This window comes from Kogia breviceps, chromosome 1 (assembly GCF_026419965.1).
Source record: "Kogia breviceps isolate mKogBre1 chromosome 1, mKogBre1 haplotype 1, whole genome shotgun sequence".
In the NCBI taxonomy this organism is placed as follows: domain Eukaryota; kingdom Metazoa; phylum Chordata; class Mammalia; order Artiodactyla; family Physeteridae; genus Kogia; species Kogia breviceps.
The window spans coordinates 176,539,489-176,566,888 of record NC_081310.1 but is presented as its reverse complement, the minus strand read 5'-3'; the positions used below and the strand labels follow the sequence as shown (position 1 = coordinate 176,566,888).

At 42.2% G+C, this 27,400-nt stretch overlaps 1 protein-coding gene and 1 non-coding gene across 4 annotated transcripts; one reads left to right on the top strand and one right to left on the bottom strand.

Moving 5' to 3' along the window:
* Positions 1–502: 502 nt before the first annotated feature.
* On the bottom strand, positions 503–26,988 carry RNF19B (ring finger protein 19B). 3 transcript variants are annotated; one of them, XM_067012200.1, is made up of 10 exons: positions 26,250–26,966; positions 12,608–12,813; positions 10,886–11,027; positions 9,361–9,523; positions 8,796–8,910; positions 7,640–7,780; positions 6,487–6,694; positions 3,594–3,725; positions 2,505–2,565; positions 503–771 (listed from the first exon to the last, which is right to left on the bottom strand). In XM_067012200.1, the coding sequence occupies exons 1-10, from the start codon at positions 26,879–26,881 to the stop codon at positions 595–597; spliced, it is 1,977 nt and encodes a 658-aa protein (XP_066868301.1). In that variant the 5' UTR covers positions 26,882–26,966; the 3' UTR covers positions 503–594. The 3 variants fall into 3 exon arrangements, with proteins under 3 accessions (XP_066868301.1, XP_058926898.1, XP_058926904.1); XM_059070915.2 differs by lacking the exon at positions 503–771 and having other exon boundaries at positions 1,752–2,565; positions 10,886–11,030; positions 26,250–26,988; XM_059070921.2 differs by lacking the exon at positions 503–771 and having other exon boundaries at positions 1,752–2,565.
* Positions 6,011–6,083, top strand: TRNAR-CCU (transfer RNA arginine (anticodon CCU)). The gene has a single exon. It is a non-coding gene; the product is annotated as a tRNA-Arg (tRNA).
* Positions 26,989–27,400: the final 412 nt, after the last annotated feature.

The window sequence follows — 27,400 nt, the reverse complement described above, 5'->3', positions numbered from 1 at the left end:
CTTTAACAAAAGCGTTTTCAGTATGCCATCTCACTTAATCTTTACAACTCCATAATTAGGATTATGACACCCATTTTGCCTAAGTGTAAACACATTTAGAGTAAGTAGTCCAACTCTCGCAGCAGTAAGAACTGGAGCCTAGATAAAAATACACGTTTGGGGCTTCCCTGATGTCGCAGTGGTTGAGAGCCCGCCTGCCAATGCAGGGGACGCAGGTTCGTGCCCCGGTCAAGGAGGATCCCACGTGCCGCGAAGCGGCTGGGCCCGTGAGCCATGGCCGCTGAGCCTGTGCGTCCGGAGCCTGTGCTCCACAACGGGAGAGGCCACAGCAGTGAGAGGCCCGCATACCACACACACACACACACACACACACACACACACACACACACACACACACACAAAATAATAATAATACAGGTTTGGCTACAAACTCTTGCCCCTCCAAAAGACTTCCTTGATTTTATCCAAGTTAACTGCTCTCTTCATCCTGCTTCAAGAGAAATACAAGTCTTAAGTTGATAATTTGCATTTCAGAGATTTCAGTCTGCCCCTTTTCCCAACAGTTCCCTTTTTCACACAAAGACACCCCCTTGGTCATTCTTCTAGAGACCCAAAGTCCACTAACAGCACCTCCTGTCCCAGGTGCAGGACAACGTGCCAAGTCTGGTTGAAGTGCCCAAGAGATAAGAATCTTCCAAGATGGCTGTTGTCCAGACTCATCATCCTCATTGTAGTAAAAGCACAGGCCAGGAAGACAAAGAGCAGGTGCATCTGTGAAAGTAAAAAGAAAGCCATCTGGTCCTCAGGGGAAGGATGTTTTCAATTCTTCCTCTGGGCCCAGGGCTAAAGTGACAGAGAAGTTTGGCACTGGAAGCTCCTTAAATGCTGAGAGTTGGGGATATTAGGGGCATGAGAGACTAACTGACTCACACAACCACAGAGTAAATTACTGCCAGATTTGGAATCTCAGGTTTCATGAATCTTTTAATTTTTCTGCTATACTATGTATGAGCTTTCATTTCTAAGGCCATTATTCTAGACAGAGCCAAAATCCCAAGTAGCACTAACTTAGCTCAATTCTGACAAAATTATAAGATCAGATAAAATTAAATATATTGTGATTTTGATGGCATGCCTCCTCTCTCCTTTCATTACAAATCCTAGTCAGATTCCTTAGTCCCTCTTACTTAAACTAGATTGGCAAAACTAGAGAGTTTTTTGGAACAGGGAATGTGAACCCAGGAGCATAACAAACGCCTAGGATATTGCTTGGTGATTATGCAGAATAGGTACATTTCTTTATCCAGTAAGAATACTCTGCTCCCCAACTTATAACCATGCAACATTCACTGGGATTTCTAAAGAGCCACTGGAACTGATACCCCTTCCTTCCTGTGAAGCACGTTTCTAATAGTGACTATAATGCAGAAAGGGGTAAATAAAGCTTTAATAGGAAAACTACACAGCTGCCTCTAGAGGGCAAACAAGGCTCATTTTAATCTCCAGCTTCTCTATCTGGCTGACTCAGCTAATTCTTCAGTTTGACTACACAGTCCAAATCAAGCTTGGCTTTGCTTCCTGTCATACTAGGAGTCATTGGTTTACAGATGACTCCACTTCAGTCTGGTTAGAATACCATCCTTCTTCCCTGGGATTAGGAAAGCTTAGATCTAGAGACTGTTAAAGATGTAGTGGTCTGTTTCAAACACTTGGCTCTGGAGAATTATCCAAGCCAAGGAAAACGAGAGGAGTTGAATTACGACAGAAATCTTTATTAAAATGTGTCCTTCAGTAATATGTTAGCATACATACAATATACACACATACATCTGTACACTCTGACACACCTCACAGATTGCCACCATCAGTTTAACCAATAAATTAAAACTAAAAAAGGGTGGGGGGGCAAGGGGGATGGGGGGTGGAACTAGGGGCAAAGTTTCCATGTTTCCTCTGGTAATAAATTGCAAATTTCTCAGAATTTCCCTGGGGAAAACCTGTGACCAGAGAATCTTTGAAATAAAATACATAAATCCCTGCCCCCCAATAAAGATTACAAAAGATGCAGTTACAAGTGTGCTTCTCATAACAGGAGCATTTATTCCACTTCATACTCTGGCTTCTGCATCTTCCGGCTTCAAGACAGTCGTCCCCTCAGCTGGGGCAGAGAGGTTCATATGGGCACTTGGGCTCGGTGCACCTGGGGCTCTGGGTGTTGAGGGGCAGGCTGCGGCCTGGGAGTGAGGGGAGCCACACTCATCCGAGGTGATGTCTGGCACATCATCGGACTGCGTATCAGAGCTCTCCAGGTCACTGCGGATGCTCTCGGGCTGGGCCAGGCTGATGTCCCAAGGTCTGCTGGCCTGGCAGTCTTTCTGTTCACAGCTTTGGTGTTTGCAGGGGGGATCCTCTTCATTGCTGCCACCGCCACCACCACCTTCTTCTTCATTCTCCACCATCTGTGCATGAACATGGAGTGAGTCCTCCGTGCTGCTTCCACTCACCAGCTGATAGTGGCTTGGTTTGGCTTCAATGTCCACTTGGATTTCCATATTGTTGCATTCTCTGTGGAGACAAAATCCACTTTGCTGAATCATGCATAGGTCATGCTATACCTGTTGGTAAAAGCAGTTTGTGGGTTCAGGATTAGAAAGTCCGAAAATATAGGTAAATAGTAGAATTGAGCTCACTTTTAGAGAAAATAAAATTTAACCTAACACTCAAAAATAAGATGGAGAAGAACAATTAGATCTTTTTGTTGATTTAAAATATGTACACAAACATCTCTGCCAATTTCTATATTTCTTTATTTTTTAATTTTCATTGGAGTATAGTTGATTTACAATGTTGTGTTAGTTTCTGCTGTACAGCAAAATGAATCAGTTATACATATGTATACATATATCCACTCTTTTTTAGATTCTTATCCCATATAGGTCATTACAGAGTATTGAGAAGAGTTCCCTGTGCTATACAGTAGGTCCTTATTAGTTATTCTGCCAATTTCTTTAAACAACTAAAAATGACCTTCCAAAATTCATCTAAGGTTCAGAGCCTCACACTATCTTACTCAAAATATGAAAGTGAAAGAAGAGTCACAGCTTTTTACTTCTCTGCCACAATTAGAAGAAACCAGAATCTCTCCAGTAGGGAGTGCTGCAGTCACACCATACCAGATACACTAGCTTCTCAAATATAAAGAAAAATAGGCTACAGAAGCCACATCAAGCAAAGAGCAACATGAGAGCAGAAACCATAGAGCCACATACATACATCAATGGATACCAATCTAGCTCTTCAGTTCCATGTGAATAATTACATTGTTGCAATAGCCAAGAAAAGAAAAGGAAAAAAAAAGGAAAAAGAAAAGGAAGAAAGAAAGAACCTCTAAAAATCAAGTGCTAACAAGAAAAATCAATCAAGAGATGCCAAATACTCCCATACCAAGAACTTGCTCGATGAATTCACAGGGTATACACACTATGTATCACACTAGATGGTACACAGAGCCCTAACATGAGGCATTGAGCTTCTAAGGCCAAAACCCAACCAAAAAAATGCAACCTCTCCTAGGCTTCTGACTGTTCACATACCTGTCCTGTGGGTTGTAGGAACTGATTATGGAACCGGCCATAGCACGAGTGCTTGCGTTGTCACTAATTGCACCAAGACTGGCTGTGTCTTTGGGGAAAATTTCCTTTTGGACATCGGCTTGGACTTCTAACCTGTGTAAAGAGGGGACGTTTAAGTTAATGCGAGACCTGGGTATTCCGAGACAGTCTGCTTCCTGGCACATACCTCTTCCATTATTCTCTTGCAAATTGAGTTGATCTGATCTTCTCCAAATGTCAAATAGCTCAAACAGATGCCCACACATCTTCTCTCTTAAATTTATCTATTGAAATCGTCCCCTCCTTTCCATCCCCACTGCTACTGTTTAATTTCAGGCCCTCAACAGCTCCCGAGTGGGTAACTGCAATTGGGCTCTCTTTCCAGTAGCCCTAAGTCCAAGTCAAACAACTTCCAGATCAGTGCCAACGTGGACAAAAACCTGATCACTCTAACAGCCCTCTCTTGGCTCCCTCTTGCCAACAGGCATTTAAGGTCTACTGATTCGCCTCTAAGCTCTCTCTCCAGTTCCATCTCTCACCATAGGTAAATCATAATCACACTGAATTTTTTTCTTTCCTTACACACCTATACACATTTTATACCTCTATGACTTTGCATATGCTAGTCCCTCTCTCTGGAAGTTTCCTTTCTCTATGTGACAAACTCATACTCAGTCCTTAACAACAAAGGAAGTATCATCTCCCTTCATTCTTCTATCAAACCAGTCACTTCCTGCTAAGTGCTCCCACAGCACCTACCTATTTATTAAATCAATTTATGCATCTCTTTCGCAGTTGTCTGTGAGCTCCAAAAAAGGAGAGACCACACCTCATTCACACTTTACCCTCCGTGTCTTGCACATACTAGGAACTTAAACATTTAGCAATCAAATTACCCCCAGCCTATGAGCTTAAAGGACATAATAAGAGTCAACCTCCGACAAGAGCAGCAAACTTTCCCAATGGTGTCTCAGAGAACCCACAGCTTTTCCTTTCTTGACTCCAGTATCATTTGGTTGCACACTTAAGTATTTCCTCATAATGGGTTTCACAGTCAAACCCATCTGACTCATTCACTTCCTATAAAAGGCTTTCACAGAACTGGAACAGCTGGACTGGCTAAGTTGCAGTTTCAGCAAGTCAGTCTCCAATTATGTCTGCTTATTTACAGGGGTGTTGGTTTTAAGAAAGCACAGCAGTGAATTCTCCAGCATGTGCGGGCGGGATCCCCTAACAAGAAACAACCAGAGTCATGAAACGCAGACAGGTCAGCAGCAGCCGGCAGCTGCACATTCAACCAACCTCCATCCTGCTGCCTGAGTCTTTGCTCTGCTGCTCCAGCCTTAGATGCCCTTCAAAAATGTGCCATGGCTCAGGAAAATGAGGCAGTGCAATGGAAAGTACATTGAGTCAGAGACCTGGGTCCTAGTTTCAGCTCTGCCATAGAATCACAGTTAGAATTGGAAGAGGCCTTTCACAAAGGCCATCTATCACCTTAGGTGGTTCGCAGATGCTAGTCTGTGCAATGGCTATGCTAAAATCACCTGGGGAACCTTTTCAAAACACAGATCCCTAGGAGATTAGGAGAGAATCTGGGAGATTTTAATTTATTAATTCTGGGATAGGGTGCTGACATCTATTTTTAAAAAGCTCCCAGGTAACTGACAAGCACTCAGGTGTGGGATCCAGTCCATCTGCCATCTGTTGCTTGACTCCCTCTAATAGCCAAATGGCCCTCTGGTCTCACTTTAAACACTTCCAGGGATAGACAGGTCAGTATCTACTAACGTAATCCACCCCTTCTTTGGACTTTATATAGATTTTCCTGTAGTCTCTATAATGAAACAAAATTAGTTTCCCTCTAGCTTCTGCCAAATGGTCTTAATCTATCTCTTGGCATGAGGCAGAACTCTTAATCCTTTTTTCCAGTTCAAGGCCCTTCAGATATCTGAAGGCAAGCATCTCCCCTACCTCTCTACCTTGTTTTGTACCACCTTTACCCCTCCCCAGGGCTCTCTTCTCCAGTGCGTTCAAATAACTGCTTCTCATGTAACATCTGCTATGCTCCTCTGAATATGTTGTTTTTTCTAACTGGTAAAATGACCAACCAAGTCATAACCTTTTTAGTCATAAAGCTTTACATATTCTCAACACAAGTTTATAGAATTGATTTACCTTATCTATCAAATGGGAATCAGAATAGGAAGGTTTTAAGGATCACAGCACCAATAAGCCAACAAGATACAGTATAAATGCTGTTCAACCAAAAGCCAGTGATAAGCCTAATGGAGGACACAGTCTTGGGAATTCTACAAAAATGCATTCTTCCCCTTCCAGATGGAGGCAGCCTAACGTAGTATAGGGAGGATCTGAAGTCAAGATTATCCTTTATTGGGACTTCCCTAGTGGTCCAGTGGCTAAGACTCTGTGCTCCTAATGCAGGGGACCCAGGTTCGATCCCTGGTCAGGGAACTAGATCCCATATGCATGCCACGACTAAGTTCACATGCTGTAGCTAAAGATCCCGTGTGCTGCAGCTAAGACCTGGCACAGCCAAATAAAATAAATAAATAAATATTAAAACAAACAAACAAACAGAGAGAGATTGGCCAGGAACACAGGATTATTGTGTTAAAAAAAATTATTCTTTATATGGAGCCACTATGGTGCAGTGGGAAGAAACAGAACTTTTAAGTCGCTTAACCTTTGTAGCCTATTTTCTAATTGTAAAAGTTAAAACAAAACAAAACAAAAAAACACCATTGATGATTAAATCAAAATGAGATGCTATATGAGACATACCTGGCACAGAGAAATGGCTCAATATGATATGTTACTTCTTATAATTCCAACTGTTCTGTCAGAAATTGCTTACCTGCTATATTTTCCCTTGCCACTGGAAAGAATGCCACCACTCAGTGTGCCTCCTGAGAGGGCTGCAAAGCTGGCTGTTTCACTGTATGGACCTTGCATAACACTGAGTCCATCTGTAGGGCTTCCACTGGTGCTCAATACGCTTGTTAGACCTTCAATGCTACTTTCCCCAATGCTGGGATTCTTGAGGGCTCGCCAGGCATCTGCCACTGGGGATGGAACCAAACATCTAAATTGATGATAGCACAGCATCAGAACAGAGTCTGGCATTTTCCTGCAATGACTCTTCAGAGTAGAGAATATTCACGTAGAAAAACACTCATTTATTCACTTAATGAATAGCTACTACAGGCAGCCACCACATATCCGGTGTTTTAACATATGCTCACATGTAATCTTCCCAATAACTAGGAAGTAGTAACCCCAATTTTAGGTGAGGAAATGAAAGCTTAGAACTAAATGCCTTGTCTGTAGCTAGTCACACAAAACTACAATCTGATTCTAAGTCTCCTATTCTTTCCAGTACACTATAGATGTCATCTAATTAAACATGAAAATTTCAAAATACACTTAGGTTGTGTGCTGACTCTAGTAGGAAGTTTGAAAGACCTTTGGGGATCTCTGTGTCCCAGGTTAGTTAATATGGTAAAGTGGAAACAACATCAAAGTATAAGTCAGAAGACTTGCTATAGTTCCAGCTCTGTAGAAGCTCTTAAACCCATTTAACAGATGTTGAGACAAAGGCTTAAATAAGTTCCCATTAATTGGGGATAATAACAGACCTGGCCCTCTCTCTTCAGAGCTGTTGTAAAAGCCAAGTGAAAATAATAACTGTGTAAGTCTTCTGAAAATTATAAAGTACCATGCAGATATAAGACTTTATTATAATTATAATTATGTAATTTACTATTACCAGCATACTTAGAGTTACTTGGAGTCCTACTAGTTTGTACCTGCCACACAGAGGCAAGTACCAGGGGAATTAACCTAATAACTCTGGAAAAAAGAAATGAAAAGCTAAAAATACTTTACCTCCTATAAAGCTCATTAGCCAACATAATCCAATGTCAATCTCTCTGTAAAATGTGCTGAATTTTACTGACTTTTATCTTGTGTTCCATAAATTCAAAGGGAAATTAAAATTCTCCTTTTACCTGTGATTGGGCCATCATCTTCATCAAACTCAATTTTCACTCCCTTTCCATTGGCCGTACTAACACCACAGCCACCTCCACGACAGAGAGAAATGGGCACAACCCCATAAACATAAGCCAGCATAATAGGGACACCAATACCTGAGGAAGATAAGGAAACATGTCAGCAGGCCATCAGGTTGCAGCTGCCCTGAATTCTCCTTCCCAGGGCTGAATACAGACAAACCACTTTATAAAGGGCCAAGAAAAGACAGAAGATAGCTATGCTAAAGAGGTAGCCTGGTCCAACAGAATGATGACTGGACTTGGAATCAGAAAGGCCTGGATTAGAATCCCGTCTCCAATTTACCAGCTGTTATAACCTTGGACATATCTTCATAGGGTTGCCAATGATCAATGTATGTACAGTGCTCAGCACAGTAAATATATGTTGCTTTCATTTCCCCCCTTCCATTTACTGCTGAAGTGCTAATCCAAGAACCAATCAATAATCAAACATTAAATAAGTGACTCCTAGGGTTTAGAATCCCCCCAAAGTGTTAATTCCAAAATCTTGTCGCTGTGGAAGCAGAATGGCTTAGTTGTTAAAAGCCCAGACTCTGAAGTCAGACTGCCTTAATTCATGTCCCAGCTAAGTGACCTTGGGCAAATTACTGTACCTTTCTGTTACAACTGGGCTGCTGTGAGGATTAAATAAATTAATACAGGCAAAACACTCAGACCTGCTCCTGGCACATGGAGAGTCTCAGAAAATATTATATTATTATTATTCTAAAACAGACCCTCATGCCTCCCAAAATACTGTGAGGTATTACGCAAATCAAAAGTAATTTTGTTTTGTGGGTTCTGTGGCAAGTGGAGAAGGAAGAGGAAAGGTGAAAAACTAGGCCTTAAAGTAATATTTTTTAATTCAATCTTTTTTATGTGCCAGATGGAGTTCTAGGCACTAACTTACGAATGAAAGATCCCAAACTCTGATACTTTAGTGTGGCTGATAATAATAATAGTACCTAATAAACTCCCAAGGTGGGTCTGACATAAAATGTAGGAGCATCCAGGGTGAAACATTCGGCCAGCTGGCTAAACTGCGAGGCCAGAAAGCCGATGGGAGTGGGTCATGTAAGGGGAGGAGTCATGGTCCTGGCTAGCTTCTTACCAACACTAACTGCAGCAATAACTGGGGATGCAATGACCGACAAAGTCACTCCTCCTGTGATAGCCAAATTCCTCTTATGTTTGGAGGTTTTCCTTCCCTCATACCTGCTATGAATCTAAGAATAAGAAAGAAAATCCAGGTCAGCAGGTTAGGACATCAATCTTTTTGCTAGGGAGAAAAAGGGTAAGTGAATATTCCCTTATAAGTTATCTATATTAAAACATATTCCCCCATGTCAAAGAGACATCTTTCTCACATTTTAATCTAACTCAGACCAGGATGATATAAACTAATACAGAAAAAGTTAATATAAGAAGAGACAAAGTAACTCAGGGGAGTGAAGTAAGCATTTTACCTTTAAGTCACTGAGACAAACCAGGCCCAGGATGTTAATAAGAACTTTCAGATATCTTGGGGATTTATGAAAATCCATTTAAGAAATTATTTTTATTTAAGAACCAGCTGGTTTTCAGGCAGCTCTGAAACATTATCTCCTCCCCATTTCCTTCAAACCTTTACCAACAAACCTGAAGATGGAACATGCACAGAACTCAACATATCTTACCTTCCTGCCAACATAAACAGGAATGCCAATGACCATGGCAGGAATGGCAATGCCAGCAATGAGGGATATCCCCACCGGAGCACCAATCAATGTGCCCAGCTGCCAAAGAATTTTCTTCTTACGGCTCCATGGTTTCTTGCCCCAGAATGTACAGCCAGAGGGGCTACAGAGGAAACATGCTGAAGTTAGTCAATATTACAAATGCAGCTATTGTCATCAGAGAGCTTGATAAGAGCAAGAGCCTTCTTTTCTATAGGTGTGATTAACAGTTACAAAAGATTACAAGAAATGAATTTATTATATGAGGGGGAGCAAAGGACAAGGCCAGACTATTAGAGTTCTGGCTCTTTACTTTTTTTTCTTTTTTCGTAAAGGCAGGCCTCCAGACTTGAAACCTCTTTTCCATTCTTTTCTGCTGCACTCTGTCCTCTCTAACCCACCAAACTGAACCTACTTCTTTGAGTGATACTACGTGGGATCCTGCATAGTCTATGCACTTGACATCTCATCCAGACATACTGTGTCCTGCAGCTAATGAACTCTCTCTGATTTGCATAGTTTTCTTGGTATATGTAGATACTGCAAACCATCTTACTGGGATAGGATATAAAAAGACTTCATCATACCCTTTATGACAGTTTCATACTCTGAGTTTGGCTATTTTTACACTCAGCCCTTCTGAGTCCAACCACTTTTGTCCACTCCCTTTGTACTGTCTTCTCTACTAGATAGAGTAAGTAATTTTGAAAGTAGGGAACATGTCTTAACACACCCCTGTGTCCCCAATAATTGGTATACTGTAAGTAATCAAATGTTTGCTAAATTGGAAATGAAAATGTTTCATCCACACAATGAATGTTAAGTTTTTAAATATTAACTCCTTCAGGACAATATTTTAATGACTATTACATCCAAGGAACTATAAAAAGGTAATACTGGCCTGAAGACTCTTAATATAGTTTAACAAAATTAGACAAGTAAATGAAGTAAAAGTCATGATGATGTTTATAGAACATTTAAAGAATGTCAGTAAAGAAGGAGGCAGAAAAAACTGCAGGAAGGCATCAGAGATGGAATGGCATTTAAAGTGGTCCTTGAAGGCTGAATAAGAACTGAACAGTTGAGATAAAAGGGGGTTGCTGGGGGGTGAGGTGATTAGAAAGCATTCCAGGTGAAGGAAAGAACATGAAGAAGTATGGAGGTAAGATAACACAGAAGAGACACAGATAATCTGGGACATAGCATTTATGAAAGCAAAATGGAAAAAGGTATACTGGGGCCAGACTGCAGAAAACCTTAAAAGCCATGCTAGGGAAACTGAACTCTATCTGGAAGGTAATGGAAAACAGTCACTGGAAGTTGCTGAGCTGGAGAAAAACATGATTGGAAGGGTGTTTCAGAGGAACTTTTTACAGCTTCCTTATGCTGTAATGAGAGGACAGACAACGATGTTTCTTTGACATCCTTTTCCCTAAATCAGTAAGAGAACAAGACTACAAAAACAATAGACACTTTCTCATCTCACCTGAGGTAATGCAAGTCTGAGATCTCCTTCATACAAAGCCAACAGAATTCACAGCCACACACTGCACAGGTCATATGATTACAGCTTCCATCATTCATCTTGATAATGTAAGCACTGCATCGTGGGCATGGCTTGATGTCATCTGCTAAGTGGGGGATAAAGAATGGGTAGAAAAATATCCCTAGTTAAACCTCGTTTGATTTTATTATTCCTAGGAGTATGCACAAGAAATGAAGAGGCAGTCAAGAATTCTTGACTGAGGATTCCAAATTGTGCAACCCACTTCACTGGAAGGCTGGCTATGTCTAGATCTCAGGAAATTTCATAAAATGGATCCTGTCTCATACTGAGCTGCCTATCCCCCAATCTGGCATCTTACACAGCACTAGAGCCACACTCCGAGCAAGGAGACTTCCCTAGAGAGAAAGATGGTTCCAAGAAAAATGGAATTTCAGCAGCCAATAGGCTGGCAGAATTAAAAGCACAGTCCTACAGGAAGAATAGTCTGCAGCCTGCATTTGGCTTTAAGTCTTGAAAATTTTTAGTTCAGGGAACTCATTTCTCAGGTACAAGTATCACTGTGATTTGCTGTTAACATAATCCACAGTCCCTTCCCATGATACTTTAAAATTCGAAACCTACAAACAATTGAGTATGCTATGTTGCATACACCTGGTAATTTTCACAGCAAGCTAGGAACTATCCTATTACAAAGAGAATTTAGGAGATTATACTGTGCCAGGAAAAAGTGAATGGTAAAATCTTTCCTACTAGTTTCTCTCAAATGACATCAGTGAAATAAAGTACACTTATAAAAGGTAATAAACACACTGACAATTTAAAAGAGGTTCACTCTCACATGTCAAGGTTGGAACTGAATGTGTGATATTCCTCCTTTTAAGGTTAATCATTAATCCATACTAATATTATTTCCTTTCCTTAAATCTGTACCCTACTTCCAAAACCAGTGATGTACTTAAAGCTAGTAGGAAAACAGTACAGTTTTAATACTAAACGTCTTTCTGCTCATAGTGAAAGTTCTGAAAAAGCCCCTAGCTAAAGGACTCAACTGCTCTCCAATCTGAGACATATTACTAAGAAGATAGAAAGTACAGAATTCAGTTTTGCTTTATTCCAATTTCACCTGGGTTGGACAACCCAGAGAGTCAGAGAGAGAAGCTACATACCAAATAGTGTTGAAAGTATTACCAAATAGTTTCTGCACTTGGGACTTCCCTGGTGGTGGTGCAGTGGTTAAGAATCCGCCTGCCAGTGCAGGGGATACAGGTTCAAGCCCTGGTCCGGGAAGATCCCACATGCCGCAGAGCAACTAAGCCCGTGTGCCACAACTACTGAGCCTGCGCTCTAGAATCCGTGAGCCATAACTACTGAGCCCGTGTGCCATAACTACTGAAGCCCACGTGCCAAGAGAGCCTGTGCTCCACAACAAGAGAAGCCACCGAAATGAGAAGGCCATACACCACAACGAAGAGTAGTCCCCGCTCGCCGCAACTAGAGAAAGCCCGAGGGCAGCAACGAAGACTCAATGCAGCCAAAAATAAATAATATAAATAAAAATAAATTTATAAAAACAAACAAACAAAAAGCAAATAGTCTCTGCTCTCTAATCCTTGAGTTATACAGTAAGGTAAACTCTCCCAGCTTTGAGCTCACATTATGAAATATCAATAAAGAGACAAATGAGACAATGCCAACTCATACCTGGTCCAGATTCTTGCCCATAACTGAGACCTGAAGTGTGCTTGGTCCGAACTCGCAATGTCTGCGCCCTCTGCTGACGGGCCATATCGCATGTCTGATTTGGATGCCATATTTGCTTGCAGTGGTAACAGAACTCAGTCTGGCAGCCTTCCCTCTCACAGGTCAGCTTTGGGCAGCTGGCACAGCCATAGGCAATAACAGCATACCTGGGTAAGGAAACAGGAAGAGATATAAGTAAGTTAAGACATGCATCAGTCCCAATGGGGTAACACTGTGTGGTACCCCCACCACTTCATACGATGCAGAGGAAAGAACACACATATAACAAATAACACATGCACGAGCACACCTAACAAACTGTAAAACATTCTGTGTGAGAAAGTAAATTGTTTCTTGAGATTCTAAAAACACATATCATTTATCTCCTGAAAAAGTAGGGGAAAATATACTTAGCCTGACTTTTTTTTTTTTTTTTGCCGCACTGCATGGCATGAAGGATCTTAGTTCCCCGGTCAGGGTTCAAACCTGTGCCCCCTGCAGTGGAAGTGTGGAGTCTTAACCACTGGACTTCGAGGGAAGTCCAGCCTGAATTTCTAGCATGTATTCAGTCATAGTTTAAGCTGCTTTAGGAGCAGTTTGTCCCAGCAAGTTTCATAAATAAGGGTACAAAACTATTTCCTTTTGATGATTTGATATAGTTAGAAAATTAGAATTTGTTTAAAGGATAGAACATTTGTAAAATAAAGTACAATAGCAAAAACTAAAGCAAGTATACATTTTTTAAATTGCAGTTTAGTTGATGTACAACATTCTATTAGGTTTCAGGTGTACAACACAGTGATTCACAATTTTTAACAGTTATATTCCACTTATAGTTATAAAATATTGGCTATATTCCCTCTGTTGTACTATATATCCTTGTAACTTATTTATTTTATACATAGTAGTTTGTACCTCTTAATCCCCTACCCCTATCCTGTCCCTTACTCCTTCCCTCGCCCCACTGGTAACCACTAATTTGTTCTCTATTTATGTGTGTCTGTTTCTTTTTTATTATATTCACTAGTTTGTTTTATTTTTTAGATTCCACATATAAGTGATATCATCCAGTATCTTTTTTTTCTCTGTCTGACTTATTTCACTGAGCATAATACCCTCCAGGTTCATCCATGTTGTTGCAAATGGCAAAATATCATTTTTTATGGCTGAGTAGTATTCCATTGTGTATATATACCATATCTTTTAAATCCATTCATCTGTTGATGGACATTTAAGGTTGTTTCCATATCTTGGCAATTGTAAATAATGCTGCCATTGGGGTGCATGTATCTTTTCGAATTTGTGTTGGTCTTTTTTTTCTTTTTTCAGATAAATACCCAGTAGTGGAATTGCTGGGTCATAGGATAGTTCTATTTTTAATTTTTTGAGAAACCTCCATACTGTTTTTCATAATGGCTGTACCAATTTACATTGCCACCAATGGTGTATGAGGGCTTCCTTTTCTCCACATCCTTGCCAACATTTGTTATTTGTGGCCTTTTTGATGATAGCCATTCTGACAGGTGTGAGGTGATGTCTCACTGTGGTTTTAATTTGCATTTCTCTGATGATTAATGATGTTGAACATCTTTTCATGTGCCTGCTGGCCATCTGTATGTCTTCTTTGGAGAAATGTCTATTCAGGTCTTCTGCCCATTTTTCAACTGGATCATTAAAAAATTTTTTTTGATGTTGATTTGTATGAGCTGCTTATATATTTTGTTTTTGTTTTACTTTTTATTAAAAAAAAATTTTAACATCTTTAGTGGAGTATAATTGCTTTACAATGTTGTATTAGTTTCTGCTGTATAACAAAGTAAATCAGTTATATGTATACATATATCCCCATATCCCCTCCCTCTTGCGCCTCCCTCCCACCCTCCCTATCCCACCCCTCTAGGTGGTCACAAAGCGCTGAGCTCATCTCCCTCTGCTATGCAGCTGCTTCCCACTAGGTATCTATTTTACACTTGGTAGTGTATATATATTAGTGCTACTCTTTCACTTCATCTCAGCTTACCCTTCCCCCTCCCCATGTCCTCCAGTCCATTCTCTACAACTGCATCTTTATTCCTGTCCTGCCCCAGGTTCATCAGAACCAATTTTTTTGAGACTCCATATATATGTGTTAGCATACAGTATTTTTTTTCTCTTTCTGACTTATTTCACTCTGTATGACAGACTCTAGGTCCATCCACCTCACTACAAATAACTCAGTTTCATTTCTTTTTACGGCCAGGTAATATTCCATTTGTATATATGTGCCACATCTTCTTTATCCATTCATCTGTCGATGGACACTTAGGTTGCTTCCATGTCCTGGCTATTGTAAATAGTGCTGCAATGAACATTGTGGTACATGTCTCTCTCTTTTTTTAAATTACCGTCTTTTTAAAAATTTTTTAATTTTTTTTATCATCTTTATTGGAGTATAATTGCTTTACAATGGTGTGCTAGTTTCTGCTTTATAACAAAGTGAATCAGCTATACATATACATATATCCCCATATCTCTTTCCTCTTGTGTCTCCCTCCCACCCTCCCTATCCCCCACCCCTCTAAGTGGTCACAGAGCACCGAGCTGATCTCCCTGTGCTATGTGGCTGCTTCCCACTAGCTATATATTTTACATTTGGTAGTATATATAAGTCCATGCCACTCTCTCACTTCATCCCAGCTTACCCTTCTCCCTCCCTGTGTTCTCAAGTCCATTCTCTACATCTGCATCTTTATTCCTGTCCTGCCCCTAGGTTCTTCATAACCATTTTTTTTTTCAGATTCCATATATATGTGTTAGCATACAGTACTTGTTTTTCTCTTTCTGACTTACTTTACTCTGTATGACAGACTCTAAGTACATCCACCTCACTAACTCAGTTTCGTTTCTTTTTATGGCCGAGTAATATTCCATTGTGTATATATGCCACATCTTTTTTTTTTTTTTTTTTTTTTTTGCGCGGTACGCAGGCCTCTCACTGTTGTGGCCTCTCCCGTTGCGGAGCACAGGCTCCGGACGCGCAGGCTCAGCGGCCATGGCTGACGGGCCCAGCCGCTCCGCGGCATGTGGGATCTTCCAGGACCGGGGCACGAACCCGCGTCCCCTGCATCGGCAGGCGGACTCTCAACCCCTGCGCCACCAGGGAAGCCCAATGCCACATCTTTTTAAAAAAATTTTTTTCTTTAATAGATTTTACTTATTTATTTATTTATTTATTGGCTGCGTTGAGTCTTCCGTTGCTGTGCACAGGCTTTCTCTAGTTGCAGCGAGTGGGGGCTACTCTTTGTTGCCGTGAGAGGGCTTCCCATTGTGGTGGCTTCTCTTGTTGCAGAGCACAGGCTCTAGGTGTGTAGGCTTCAGTAGTTGTGGCACACGGGCTTCAGTAGTTGTGGCTCGCAGGCTCTAGAGCGCAGGCTCAGTAGTTGTGGCACACGGGCTTAGTTGCTCCGCGTGGGATCTTCCCAGACCAGGGCTCGAACCCGTGGTCCCCTGCATTGGCAGGCAGATTCTTAACCACCACGCCACCAGGGAAGCCCCTGCCATATCTTCTTTATCCATTCATCTGTTGATGGACACTTAGGTTGCTTCCATGTCCTGGCTATTGTAAATAGTGCTGCAATGAACATTGTGGTACATGTCTCTTTTTGAATTACAGTTTTCTCAGGGTATATGCCCAGTAGTGGGATTACTAGGTCATATGGTAGTTCTATTTTTAGTTTTTTTTTGGCTGCATTGGGCTGTCATTGCTGCGTGTGGGCTTTCTCTAGTTGCGGTGAGCGGGTGCTACTCTTCGTTGCAGTGCATGGGCTTACTGTGGTGGCTTCTCTTGTTGCAGAGAAGCATGCGGGCTTCAGTAGTTGTGGCATGCGGGCTCAGCAGTTGTGGCTTACGGGCTCTAGAGTGCAGGCTCAGTAGTTGTGGCGCGCGGGCTCAGTTGCTCCGCAGCATGTGGGATCTTCCCGGACCAGGGCTTGAACCCGTGTCCCATGCATTGGCATGCGGACTCTTAACCACTGTGCCACCAGGGAAGCCTTATTTTTAGTTTTTTTAAGGAACCTCCACACTGTTCTCCATAGTGGCTGTATCAATTTACATTCCCACCAACAGTGCAAGAGGGTTCCCTTTTCTCCACACCTTCTCTCTGCTTATATATTCTGGATATTAACCCCTTATCAGTCATATCATTAGCAAATATTTTCCCTCATTCAGTAGTTTGTCTTTTTGCTTTGTCAATGGTTTCTTTTGCTGTGCAAAAGCATTTAAGTTTAATTAGGTCCCATTTAATTTTGCTTTTATTTCCCCTGCTTTAGGAGATAGATCAAAAAAATATTGCTATGATTTATGTCAGAGTGTTCTGCGTATGTTTTCTTTTGGGAGTTTTATAATTTCAATACTTTTTTAAGTTTCATAGTGAAGCTGGTCTGACGACAGACTGAGAGACAATGAACATAGATGGGTTCGTGATCAACTTCTATTGAAAGCTCATTTTCTCCAATTTGAATGTATACCTTGAAATCTCTTCTTTCTTGACAGGTTCCAGAATCCAAGAATACCACTCATCTATCTTATGAATTAACATAGAATATGGCTGTATCTCCCCCCAATCCCTTCTGACACATATTCTTAGTAAAGATGGACAATTCAGAATCTATCAGCACCAGTATCAACTGCTTCTTATAATTCATGTTTATTTACCAAGAATTACTTTCCTACAAACAATCCAATATATTTACAAACTATTAGCCTTTCTGACTAATTCTAAAAATGTCAACTAAATGCACAGACTAACAAGTAGACACTTGTTTAAAATAATTCTTTTTTTTAAAAAAAAGTAATTTAAACAAACAAATGAAGAATGGAAGACAGCAGTTGTGAAAGTTCAAACAATTTTTAGACAGGTCAATGATTTCAGGCTTAGGTGTTGCCATCGGGGCTTTGTCATCTATTCCATGTTCTACTCCAATAGTCAAAGACCTCAAACAGCTTAAACAGAAGACTAATAACATTTTCTTAGATTTATTCTATGGTTTGTTTGCTTACTTGATTGTACATTAGATGTTCACGATAGCAAGTTAAGTTCTCAGGTTCATCATAGATTCTGCAAGCTGATTTGAGAATGACACTGAAATTACCGATGACAAGGTATCATCTATGTTACATAATACAGGCTGTATTAAAACTCTTCTCAGAAACAGCAAAGTGAGAAGAGGTCAATGTATGAATGCAAATGATTCATATCCTGTAGGAGTTCTGAGCAAATTTATCCCACCTAGTTGTAAAATAACTACTAAAGATAAAAAGCGTTTCTCCTGAAGAAAGTGACTTGCTTGCTATTTTGTGTTAAATGAGAAAGGTACTGGATGATCTCAGAAAATTATTAAGTCAACTTCTGACAATACATATTAGATAGACTGCCAGTCAGGAAGTCTTGAGCATTTCATGATCCATTCCTACCTCACATGGTGGGAGTAAATATTTATTAACAGCTTCTTCTTTTTTTTCAAAGAATATTTGATAGTATTGACAATGTCAATTTTGGGTGTGGAATTTGGTTCCAAGGAAGTAAAATAACCCCAAATACTCAGAACCCCCAGCAACCTATTACCATGACACAGAATTACTCAGGGCACGAGACTTGGAATTCCTGTTTTTGGGTGCCTGGTCTGGGCTCCTTGCCCCTGACTCATACTGCATGACACTGAGCTAATTAAAATCTCCAAACCTTAGATTCTATCCCTAAAATGGAAGTATAGGTGCTTGCAGCCTTCGAGTTTTAAAACTAAACATGTTTTAAAACTAACCATGTTTTGGGACTTCCCTGATGGTGCAGTGGTTAAGAATCCGCCTGCCAATGCAGGGGACACAGGTTTGAGGCCTGGTCTGGGAAGATCCCACATGCCGCAGAGCAACTAAGCCTGTGTGCCACAACTACTGAGCCTGTGCTCTAGAGCCCGTGAGCCACAACTACTGAGCCCGAGTGCTGCAACTACTGAAGCCCGTGCGCCTAGAGCCTGTGCTCCACAAGAGAAGCCACTGCAACGAGAAGCCTGTGCACCGCAACAAAGAGTAGCCCCCACTCGGCGCAACTATAGAAAGCCCGCGCACAGCAACGAAAACCCAATACAGCCAAAAATAAATGAATAAAATAAATAAATAAATAAATAATAAAAAAATAAATTTCTATTAAAAAAATACTAAACATGTTTTAAAACTGCAGTTGAGGACTTCCCTGGTGGTGCAGTGGTTAAGAATCTGCCTGCCAGTGCAGGGGACACGGGTTCGAGCCCTGGTCTGGGAAGACCCCACGTGCCGCGGAGCAACTAAGCCCGTGTGCCACAACTACTGAGCCTGCGCTCTAGAGCCTGCGAGCCACAACTACTGAAGCCCGTGTGCCACAACTACTTAAGTCCACACGCCTAGAGCCCGTGCTCCGCAACAAGAGAAGCCACCGCAATGAGAAGCCCACGCACTGCAACGAAGAGTATCCCCCAATCGCTGCAGCTGGAGAGAGCCCGTGTGCAGCAACGAAGACCCAACACAGCCATAAATAAATAAATAAATAAATTTATTAAAAACAAACAAACAAACTGCATTTGAGATCTTGCCCCAAAAGTTATGGTATAGATAAACAGCGCGTTTTGTCCTACTTCTTGGCCTTTGCATATTCTATTCCTTTCAGCCTTGAAATGCTCTCTCCTTACTTCTTGTCCTGGCACATACTTATCCATTTAAGAACCAGCTCAAATGTCATCCTCTCTATAAAATCCACTTAACCTCTCCAGGCAGTTGCTTGCCCACTTTGTGTTTGTGCATAATTACTTTACAATACTTAACACATTATATTCTAATTATCAACACATTATATTGTAATTATCTGTTTCTATGTATGCTTCCCCAACCAGACTAGACAAGGAAAAGTATCAACCATCTTTTAATCTCCAGGGTCTAGCACACTGATTCATGCTTAAAATACCTGTGTTGAATGAATGATAGAGACCATCTCCTGTTTGGGTGTTTAACTTTGCCCAGGTCATTTAGCTCTACTCCTGGGCCATTACTTTTCCCTAAAGCAATCTTTTAAACTTATCCGTGTATCTATTGGCTTTCTTTATGTCAAGTACTATAACTTAATCCTAAAATTCTGTTTAAGCCCCTCTGTGGAGCAAACTCCTAAATTCTGAATAGGGCAATCTTCTACCCCAGGCAGTCAAAAAAACCCTTCATTCTTGAGACCAAAACTGCCTTGACTATCTTGTTCCCTCTCTTCAATGTCCTACACTGGAGCCTCTCTCCTACTCTGCTTTCTTAGCTGAACAGAGCATTCAGGTCTGCTAATTAGAAGCTAAATGGAAGGTGGAGGAAATTGCACGATGCTAAGAACACAGAAGCATCCTTTCCTCCCCCCCTTAAGTTCATACAACTTTTGTTAATTTTGTTAATTTCCTATCTTGAGAAACATTACAATATGTGACAAGCTAGACCACAGCATTACCTTACTCCAGCCCTGGGGGCAAAATTCCCAATAGTATGAATTTGATTATGCTCCAACAAACCCTGGGAGTTAAAGAAATGTGTTCCTATATTATGTCTGTGCTTCACCGTTCCAGGCTATACAATCATTCACAAACAGATCCTGAGCATATATAAGGGTGGGAAACATGGGCCAAGTTGTCAAAATGAGCCATACTCTTACTATCTTCCTTTTTACTGTGCTAGTTCAAACCCATGTCATCTCTTGACCAGACAACTGCAAGAGACTGCTGTCTCTTTATTCCCTACTCCAATCCAAATTCCAGTTCCAGAAGTTTATCTATCATGATGTTACTCTTTTGCTTAAAATCCTTCAACAAAAAAGAAAGAAGTCCTTCAAACTTACACTTCTTTGCATGGCATAGATAGACCTATAAATCTGAATCCAATCTACCTTTTCAGATGGATCTCAAGTCACTTCCCAGATCATGTTCTTCATATTGTATATCCAGAGGCTAACCAAAGGAGACTCCAGACTTAGTCTTGAATTTTTATACCTCCATGCACTTGCTCATAACATTCTGGTTTAAGACACCTTTTTCTCTACCCTCATTTTTGTTTGTCTGGTATAAATTTCTACTCATATTCTTCAAGCCCTGATCAAATATCACCTCCTCCACGAAGTCTTTATTGACACCATCATGCAAAACCTTTCATCCATCTTTTAAGAACACTTGTATTTTCTTTGATATATATTACATTGCATTTATAATTATCTTCCTACTTACCTATCTGTCTCCTCTACCAGGCCAAACTCCCTGTCAAGAGGCCCATGTCTAAGTCCTTTTTGTAATACCCAGTACTCACCTAAGTTTCAACACCATATGATTTTGTAAAGTGTCTGTTTAATGATTACTTGTCTGTCCTCTTCTAGCACACCCTCCTCTTATCTGTTTCTCCTCTCAAAACTGTGGTGTTTGTATTCTTTATCTCCTGTAACAAAAATTTAACTATTCATCCCGTTCTTCTGGGATCTAAGTGAAAGATTTTGTTCAGAGTTGTAGAGAAAGTTAGAATATAGATATCCCAGTCTAGAGGAGCTCTCAGTTTACTCAGAGCACAAGATTTAGTGTTAAATAAGGACAGTAATAGAAGGCAGGACAGAATAACTATTAAAGGAGTTTAGAAAACTGCAAATAGGGAAAGTTTCAGGTATGCTTTAAAGATGTCATCAAAACAAAACAAAACAAAACATGCTTCCTGGTGATCTCAGTTTATTGAAATTATACCAGACTGAAGATTTGCATATTAGCATTAACAAGATTTACAGTGTATATTAGTATTTTTTAAAGGGTCTAAGGAGCTCAGAAATAGAGCTGCTTTATTTTGTTCAATCCAACATTTCCCAAGCTTATTCAATCATAAAACATTTTTCTTTTCAATAGTAATGCCTATACCTTGGGAAATATTGATTTTGGTGAAAAATAGAAAATAAGATCAAAAGATGGTTGGAGACCATAAAGGGTCTTAAATCATTAAGGATAGATCATATAAAGAATAAGTTCTTAAAGACATAAGAAGTCATCTTGTAGGTCAGGTATGAGCAGTTTTAAGCAGGGCAATGATACAAAATGTTCCACTTTAGAATGAGTACTCTGGCAAATATGAGAAAGACATATTGGGCTGTAGGATGATGTAAATAGCGAGGGGCATTGTAGGGGGAATAAAGAGTTATGAAAATGAAGGTACAGAGCTAAATTAAGAAAAGAGGTCCAGGGGACTCCCCTGGTGGTCCAGTGGGTAAGACTCCATGCTCCTAATACAGCGGGCCCGGGTTCGATCCCTGGTTGGGGAACTAGATCCCACATGCATGCCGTAACTAAGAGTTCGCATGCCACAACTAAGAAGTCCACATGTTGCAACTAAGAAGCCTGCATGCTGCAATGAAGATCCCGCGTGCTGCAACTAAGACCCGGAGCAGCCAAAATAAATAAATAAATAAACAGTTTTTTAAAAAAGCTCCCCATCTCCACCTTTAAAAAATAAATAGGGGCTTCCCTGGTGGCGCAGTGGTTGAGAGTCCGCCTGCCGATGCAGGGGACACGGGTTCGTGCCCCGGTCTGGGAGGATCCCACATGCCGCGGAGCGGCTGGGCCCGTGGGCCATGGCTGCTGAGCCTGTGCATCCGGAGCCTGTGCTCCGCAGCAGGAGAGGCCACAACAGTCAGAGGCCCGCGTACCGCAAAATAAATAAATAAATAAATAAAAATAAATAAATAAAATAAAAAATAAATAAATTATATTTTTTTTAAAAAAGAGAGAGAGAAGAGGTTCAGGAAGGCTTCAGAAAGGAAAAATCCTCCCTCACTGACTGAGAAATCTGTCTTGCTCAGGGAGCTTGCTCTTCCCTCATAAAAGTGTTAAGAGACAAACAGAAGCTTCCTGTTTATGGGATAATCCAGCCCAGTTATCTAGGAAGGCCAATAAGTGATACTACCTTCTGGGGTCAGGTGGGACGGGGGACTCTGCAGGAGACAGAGGCAGCAATGAGAGGCTGGAGTGGTCGACCTGCACAAAGAATTTAGGTCAAGACAGCCTTATCTCCTGTTCATCTGTACAGAAGATCTGCCCCCTGTATGCCAGGAAATATTCTGTCATCTCCTTTGCTCACCCCTCAGTCTTCTAGAGATTCTGAAGGGGTTTAAAGATAGCTAACAGGGCCCTTGAGAGGAAAACATTACATGTTTACATGATTTGGAGGTTTCTGAAAAGACCTTGTGCTTAAGTAGAGACTCTAAGGGGTAGCATATCAACTGCACCATTTATCAGCTGTAAGACACTGCGTCCCACACTTAAACTTTTCTGAACTGGCTTCTCTTTTATAAAATGAGTTTACCACCATCTACCTGTATGAAACTAAAATGAAATTATTTCTGAATGAAGTTACGGTCTGAAGATTATAAAGGACTATAAAAATGTCAGTTATCTGTATTCTGAGTTTATTTTATCTCATTTTAAAGTATGTTTTAAAGATTACACTTGGTGGGAATTCCCTGGGAATCCAGTGATTAAGACTCGGTGCTTTCACTGCTGTAGGCCCGGGTTCCATCCCTGGTCTAGGAACTAAGATCCCACAGTCTCGCACAGCAAAAAAAAAAAAAAAAAAAAAAAAAAATTGCACTTGGTAATATTGTACTTAATAATATTAATAATAATGTGAATGTTTTCCCACAGAAATCAGTTCCCTTATTTATGAATAAAATAAAATTGTATTTAAGTATGAAAAAAGAAAAATTCAAGATTCTTTTCTCTGTTCCACAAATATTTTATAAACAAATAATGAATCATTTAACATATAGTGTTCTTATTATCATGAGTAATCACAGTAAAACTATTGATCAGATCACTTGTATGCTCCCCTCACCCTGCCAAATACACACATATACACACAGAGAGCAAAAAAGAACTTGATAAATTTGGCTGGCAGGAACTTAATCTGCAAGGCAGTAAAGATGGTCAGGTATGAGAAGAGACAACTGGGGTCTTAGGCTTCTCTTCTAGTTCTCATCCATGATTTTTACCTGACCCAGAAGAAAAGAACAGTTTGATTAAAACAAAACAAAACAAGCTATTTTTCTCATGACATTAAAAAGAGGTGGCAAAACCACTGGCCACATCCCCACCTATTTGGGAAGTGACAGAAATTTAAAGTTATTCCCTGTTTATCTAACACCTTCAACTGAATTCTCAAAACACTCTGAAAATATCAATTAGGCTTCTCAAGTAAGGAAAGGATTAGGCCTATTTCAGGTAAGAAAAATAAAGTAGGTAATAGGCTGTTAACAATAAGAATCAGAAGAGAAACCAGATTCTAGCATATGGCTCTCTCAACATTGTCCTTAGGCCACATTGATGAAATAACCCAAACAGTAGCATCCCCAATAATGCTGATAAGCCTATGCTTTTTAAAAGCTTTTTATTCTTTGAGAGAAAAGAATACTGGCCTTGGTTGGAGTTAAGACCAGTGTTCCAAGCCTGATTCCACCATCCACTAGTTATATGACCCTAAACAAGTCACTCAATTCATTTAAACTTCAGTTTCCTTATCTGTAAAACAAGATCAAATCTATCTTACAATGTTGCAGGGATCAAATTAAATTATGTATGACTGACACATAGATACTCAGATGCTAGCTTGCTTGCTTTTCCCAGACTTCACCTTTAAATCCACAGATAACACATTTAAAGATTATATTAAAATTGTTATAGTTTTTTCACTAATTAAAAAAAAAAAACCTCTGGATGGTTGTAATCCAATACTTGGCTAAAATAAGAAATGGCCTAATTTTTAAAAAACTTCTAAATCAGTAATGGTTTAGAGTTATCATCAAGATTGTAAATTAATTCCTGTCCATTTTTATTGATGTGAACAAAGACAGAGATTGACTTCAGAGAAATAAAAACAAAAAGAGAACTTCTCCAGAAATATAATCAGTGATGCCACATTTCTCAGTTAAAATTCAAGGAAATTCATATCTGAAAAAGGAGTTAATCTACTATTCCAAAGTTAACCAAGCAGTGTTCTCTTAAGTAAATATTCCTTTGGTTCAGAAAATAGATCAATAGTGTCTGTAAAACTTCAATACCATGTAAATTAACCTCTTCAGGCTAGGAAGATGACCAGATCTCCAGATATAAGCAAACTTTTCCAAGAGCCTACCGAGGTTCTTTCTTATTAACTGAAAGTGAAAGTGACCTACCATAGTTAAATGCCCCAACCTTTGACCACAACACTTCAAAGTAATTTAGAAACCCCAACTCAGTGAGCTTAAATAACACATCCATCTCTAAACAAGTTTGTCAGAACAGAAAAATAGAAGAAAATAACTCATCTTACCCCCCTAGACACTGTAAGTCGGCTTCTTTTGAAGGAGACAAATAGCAGAATCATGGAAATCTTAAAACAGCCTTGATATATAGGCTACAATTAAGAGCCTTTCTTAACTCCTTTGAAAGAAACGAACACTCAGCTTTTTACTAGGAGTCCCTACCATCTTTTTGTCCTCAAAACATGACACACAAGAATAAAATGATCTGTCCAAGGTCGCAGAGCAGGTAATGCCACAGTCTGACGCCCCTCTTTGCTGCATGCAATCGTTCATGGGACGTACTGACAGTAACACACAATCAGATTTTAAAAGGTAAGGGTCGGGGGTAGGGGGGCGGTGTCCACTGAATGCTCCAGATGGTGAAATCTGGTAGTATTGTGTCTCTGCATCTACTGCATATTTTCTCACTGACCTTAAAAAGTCAGCATACATGATGCATCGCCAAGAACTCAAGATCAGAGGAGCTGGGAAACACATTTCCTCCTACCATGTCAACCTCTGGGCATCCTTTTCAGTGCCCCGTTGCTTCTCTGGACAAAGAACGGGTCTGACCACTCTGCACCCTGCCCAAGACAACAGTTTAAGAACTACAGGGGGCCTCCCAATAGCTTGGCACAGAAGACAGACCACAATGCCCAGGGTGCCCCCAGAGCGCTGCCTGGGAGCTGTCCTTTCCCGTTAGTGACATTTCAGTCACCTGCATTCCAACTTTCAGCAGTGGTGGGCGGATAGAACACCCCTTTCCTGAAACGCTGCAAAGTATGCCCCTAGCCAAATGGACACACCCCTCCAAAGCGCTGCCCCCTCAGAATGATATTCTCATTCCATCCTTTGCCAGATATCCCCTCCCCATCCTCATTAAGACATATCCCCTACCTCTGGACAGAGGGGCATTTACCCGACCAAAAACGGCCTCACCCTGCCTCCTGACTTGATGGACAGCTCCCTTCTCACCGACTGCTCAGCCCCCACTTCAAGCCCTCGGGCAGTGGTGGGGTGTTGGGTGCGTTTACGCTACTCTTCTGGGCGTGCGGATGGTTAGCGGTTACCGGCTCGCCGCAGCTGCCGCCTGGCCCTCCCTCCCCCCTGGTCATCCCTCACCTCTCCCTCCACGCTGACACACACACACACACACACACACGGTGCGCAGAAGACGGCCCCTGGAGCCGGTCACACGCGGTGACCAGCTCCAGGCCCCAGGTCCCCTCCGCCGCGGCCACCGCCCCCGGGCCACGCCCCCGCTCTCACCCGCAGTCCGGGGCTGGGCACCAGCGGCAGTCGGGGTCCGAGGCCAGGTAGCGGCGCAGCATGAACTCCTCGTACTTGTGCATGAGTGGTGGGTCGCCGAGCAGCAGGCGGATGTCGTGCGGGTTCAGTCGCTCGCTGCACTCGGGGCAGCTGATGGGGACCCGGCTCTCGCTGATCTCCAGGCGCAGGTAGTGGCGGAGGCAGTCCCGGCACGAGCGGTGCGGACAACTGAGGAGGCGCGGGGCCCGCTCGGGCGGCAGCCGCACCAGGCACAGCGGACACTCCACCTCCTCCGGGCCCGAGCCGCCGCCCTCCGCCGCCTCCTCATCGTCTAACCCGGGCCCCGCCGTCGCCGCGGCCTCCGCCTCGGCCTCGGCGGCCGGCTCGGCGGGCAGCGCCTCAGGCGGCGGGGCCTGGGCCGCGGCAGGGGCCGGGGCGGGCGGCGGCGGCGCGGCCGGGGGTGGCGGCTCGGCCTGCGGCTTGGCCCGGGCGTGGCGACCGCGGGCCGAGGCGGAGAAGACGCTGTGGAAGGTGAGGCGCCGGCGCCGGCCGCCGCTGCGGCACTTGGGGTCGGGCGCAGCCGCGTGTAGGGATGTAGACCGCGGCGACTCGGAGTCTTTCTCGGAGCCCATGGTCCCCAGAGGTCGAGGAGCGAGGGGCGCCCAGCGCCGCCACAGCTCACGCCTCAGCGCCCCCTCAGCCGGCGTCCCTACCGCCGCCGCCGCCGCCTCAGCCGCCTTCCCAGCCGCCTTCCCAGAGACAGAAACCGAGAGGCAGCGACTAAGCGGTTATAAAGCCTCCGCCCCGCGCGCCGCTGCCCACTGCGCAGGCGCCATGCGAAGACACCTCACAACCCGCGCCGCCCCTACAGGAGGGGGGCGCTGGGCGGGGCCGAGCGGGGTGGGGCGTGCTGGGCGTGCTAGAGCGGAGCTCCGCCTCTTCGGGGGTCAGGTGATTCCAGGACCTCCATCTTGAGGAGATGGTAACCCAGCTGCTTTTTAGGCCTCCTTCTACAATACCTTCTCCCCGACCCCCGTCATCCGCAAGGTGGAGTTTTCGGTTTGCCTTTCCTCAAGGATGGGCCGATTGCCACTTGCAGCAAATGATACTTCAGTTATTCCATCTGTAAAAAGCAGATAAGGGTAAATCAG

Coding starts and splice junctions, on each gene's coding strand:
- RNF19B (XM_059070915.2), bottom strand. CDS start 26,881: ATGGGCTCCGAGAAAGACTCCGAGTCGCCGCGGTCTACATCCCTACAC. Junction 8,911..9,360: donor CTGTTTATGTTGGCAGGAAG/GTAAGATATGTT, acceptor TCTTATTCTTAG/ATTCATAGCAGGTATGAGGG. Junction 6,695..7,639: donor AGATGATGGCCCAATCACAG/GTAAAAGGAGAA, acceptor TTCCATCCCCAG/TGGCAGATGCCTGGCGAGCC.